Source organism: Cebus imitator, unplaced genomic scaffold (genome assembly GCF_001604975.1).
Source record: "Cebus imitator isolate Cc_AM_T3 unplaced genomic scaffold, Cebus_imitator-1.0 Scaffold54, whole genome shotgun sequence".
In the NCBI taxonomy this organism is placed as follows: domain Eukaryota; kingdom Metazoa; phylum Chordata; class Mammalia; order Primates; family Cebidae; genus Cebus; species Cebus imitator.
The window spans coordinates 1,700,649-1,703,698 of record NW_016107369.1 but is presented as its reverse complement, the minus strand read 5'-3'; the positions used below and the strand labels follow the sequence as shown (position 1 = coordinate 1,703,698).

At 43.0% G+C, this 3,050-nt stretch overlaps 1 protein-coding gene across 1 annotated transcript in view; it reads right to left on the bottom strand.

The window, feature by feature from the left end:
- The window catches only part of VIPAS39 (VPS33B interacting protein, apical-basolateral polarity regulator, spe-39 homolog), a 35,580-nt gene that overhangs the window by 18,172 nt on the left and 14,358 nt on the right, over nucleotides 1–3,050 (bottom strand). Inside the window, 2 exon segments of the mRNA XM_017528539.2 lie at nucleotides 386–419; nucleotides 1,504–1,596. Coding sequence (XP_017384028.1) covers nucleotides 386–419; nucleotides 1,504–1,596 — 127 coding nt within the window.

Here is a 3,050-nt window from a genome sequence, read left to right as displayed (position 1 = left end):
AAAAAAAAAAAAAGGTAAGAATGGTTTACTCCTATTTTACTCCTATGTCTTAATTCACCATGAACACACTCTATGGTCTTGGGCAGCTCAGAGCCACTGAGTCAGCTTTTCATTTCACACCAACCCAAACAGCAGGCACTTAGCATGGACTCTGACTTCTTCAAACCAACACAGCCATCTGTCTGTCCAAGAAATAGAGGGGGCTCTGTGGTTAATGCAGTCATCACCCTAAAGGATGCCCTCAGAGGTGTGATATGGGCTCTGAAGTCTCAGGCCACCCCCGTTGTCTCTGAAATAGACTTGACTGATGAATTCTGTTATGAAAGGCACATGCCAGTCTCCCCTCAGATGTGGCAGAGATCTTGCTGACTGAAGCCATTCTCACCTTTGCTCAGTGTCCTCTTGAGGAAAATCAGAACCTACAGGAAAAGAGAACAAAGAATGTGCAAACTTTACACACAGAGCCCTGCCCTGAGCACCTGACATACAGACACAAGGCCAGCAACTCAATAGGAATCCCTGCAGTTACAGCCAACAGCTCTATATGTGATGGAAGGAAAAGCGATGGATATCTGGAACTGAGCTATGTCTTGAGAGTCCACACGCCCGTGCCCATGCTGCTGAGAGACACCTCTCTCTGAAAGAAGATATGCTCACATCTCTCCTCCCTCAGATTGTTTTTTATAACACACAGTAGCCGACCTTCTGTGTCTTGGTTACAATCAAGGGTTTCACACAGGCTGGGCATGGTGGGCTCATGCCCACAATTCCAACACTTTGGGAGGTGGAGGCAGGAGGATCATTTGAGCCCAGGAGTTTGAGATCAGTTTGAGATCAACTGTCTCTACAAAAAAATTTAAAAATTAGCCAGGCAAGGCCAGGTGCAATGACTCACACCTGTAATCCCAGCAGTTTAGGAGGCTGAGGCTGGCAGATCACCTGAGGTCAGGAGTTTGACACCAGCCTGGCCAACATGGTGAAAGCCAGTATCTACCAAAAAACAAAAATTAGCCAGGCATGGTGGCATATGCCTATGATCTCAGCTACTCGGGAGGCTGAGGCAGGAGAATCGCTTAAACCTGGGAGGCAGAGGTTGCAGTGAGCTGAGATTATGCCACTGCATGCTAGCCGGGGTGACAGAGAGAGACTCCATCTCAAAAAAAAAAAAAAAAAAATTTAGCCAGGCATAGTGGTATGCTACTCGGGGAGCTGAGGTGGGAGCATCACTTGAGCTCAGGAGGTTAAAGCTACAGCGAGCCATGGTCACATCACTGCGATTCAACCTGGGTGACAGAGCAAGACCCTGTCTCTAAAGCAAACAACCCACAGGGTTCCACACTTAATGCATGTGACACCAGCTAAGCCCTGAAAGCACAGATTACTGAGAATCCTACGCTTCCAAGGGGAATCCAGGATCTTTACTTAACATTTAACACAAAATGTTAGTCTATTTGATTGGATTTTCAGAAAGTAGTAAAAACAATAAACAATTCAACAACTCACTGCAGTAATGACGTTTCCATCATGCATGCTTACTGCCTCTTCTAGGAGTTGTAGCTTGTCCTGTAAGGAGCGGAATCTCTCCAGTGAGCAGACCTGGCAGAATAACACTAAAATCAGTACATAAGGAAGAAGACAGTTTTCTTTATTTCTCTGTTGCCGGATACTGAAGAACGAGCAATAATGAAAGGAAATGTGCCCAAGGAGAGTCTCTTTATTTTTACACTATGGTCCCCAGCACTTATAAAACAGTAGGTTTCCACCACCCTCTCTAGTTCAGCCCGCTGTCCTACAAGATGCTAATGTCCTGAAGTCTTGATAAAGCCAACAAAGATCACTCGTCCTTTTTTTAGGTATAATTTGCATACAGTAAAACCTCCCCTATTTAAGTATAAAGTTCAGTGATTTTTGACAAATGTATACCTCCAAAAACCACTAAGATGTATTCTGACAACAAAAATACAGAACATTTCCCTCACTCAAAAAGTTTCCTTGTCTACTCTGACATTAATAATACCGGTCACTAGTTTTACCTTTTCTAAAATTTTATAAAAATAAAATCATACAGCCAGGTGTGGTGGCTCATGCCTTTAATCTCAGCACTTGGGGAGGTTGAGGTGGGCAGATCACGAGGTCAGGAGTTCAAGACCAACCTGACCAACATGGTGAAACCCCATCTCTACTAAAAATACAAAAATTAGCTGGGCATGGTGGCACGCACCTGTAGTCCAAGCTACTTGGGAGGCTGAAGCAGGAGAATCACTTGAACCTGGGAGGCGGAGGTTGCAGTGAGCCAAGATCGTACTATTGCACTCCAGCCTGGGCAACAGAATGAGACTTTGTCTAAAAAAAAATCATACAATATGTATTTTTCTATATCTAACTTCTTCCATTCAATACTGAATCTACGTGTTACAGTGGCTATTAGCTTCTTCCTATTTACTGTCAAGTTGTTTTCTATTGTATGTGTATACCAGTTTATACACTTACCTGCTGATGGTAACTTGTATGGTTTTCACTTTTGAGATTTTTTGTTTTTGTTTTTTCTTCCTGAGACGGAGTCTCACTCTGTTGCCCAGGCTGGAGTGTAACGGCACAATCTCAGCTCAATGCAACCTCTACCTCCCAGGATCAAGCAATTATTTTCCCTCAGCCACCTGAGTAGGTAGGATTACAGGCGTGCACCACCAAGCCTAATTTTTTTTTTTTTTTTTTTAAAATGGGGTTTCACCATGATGGCCAGGCTGGTCTTGAACTCCTGACCTCAGGTGATCCACCCACCTCAGCCTCCCGAAGTGTTAGGATTACAGGCATGAGCCACAGCGCCTGGCCTGTATATTGGTATCTCATAGTTTTAATTCACATTTTCTTGATAAATATAATTTTAAGTATCTTTTCAAGTTACTATTGGCCATTCGTGTATTTTCTTTTGTGATATGTCTGGTCAACTCTTGTGCCAACTTTTTATCAGATTATCTATCTTCTTATCACTGGGCTATAAGAGTTTTATTTTTTTGTTTTTCTTTTCTTTTCTTTCTTTTTTTTTTTTT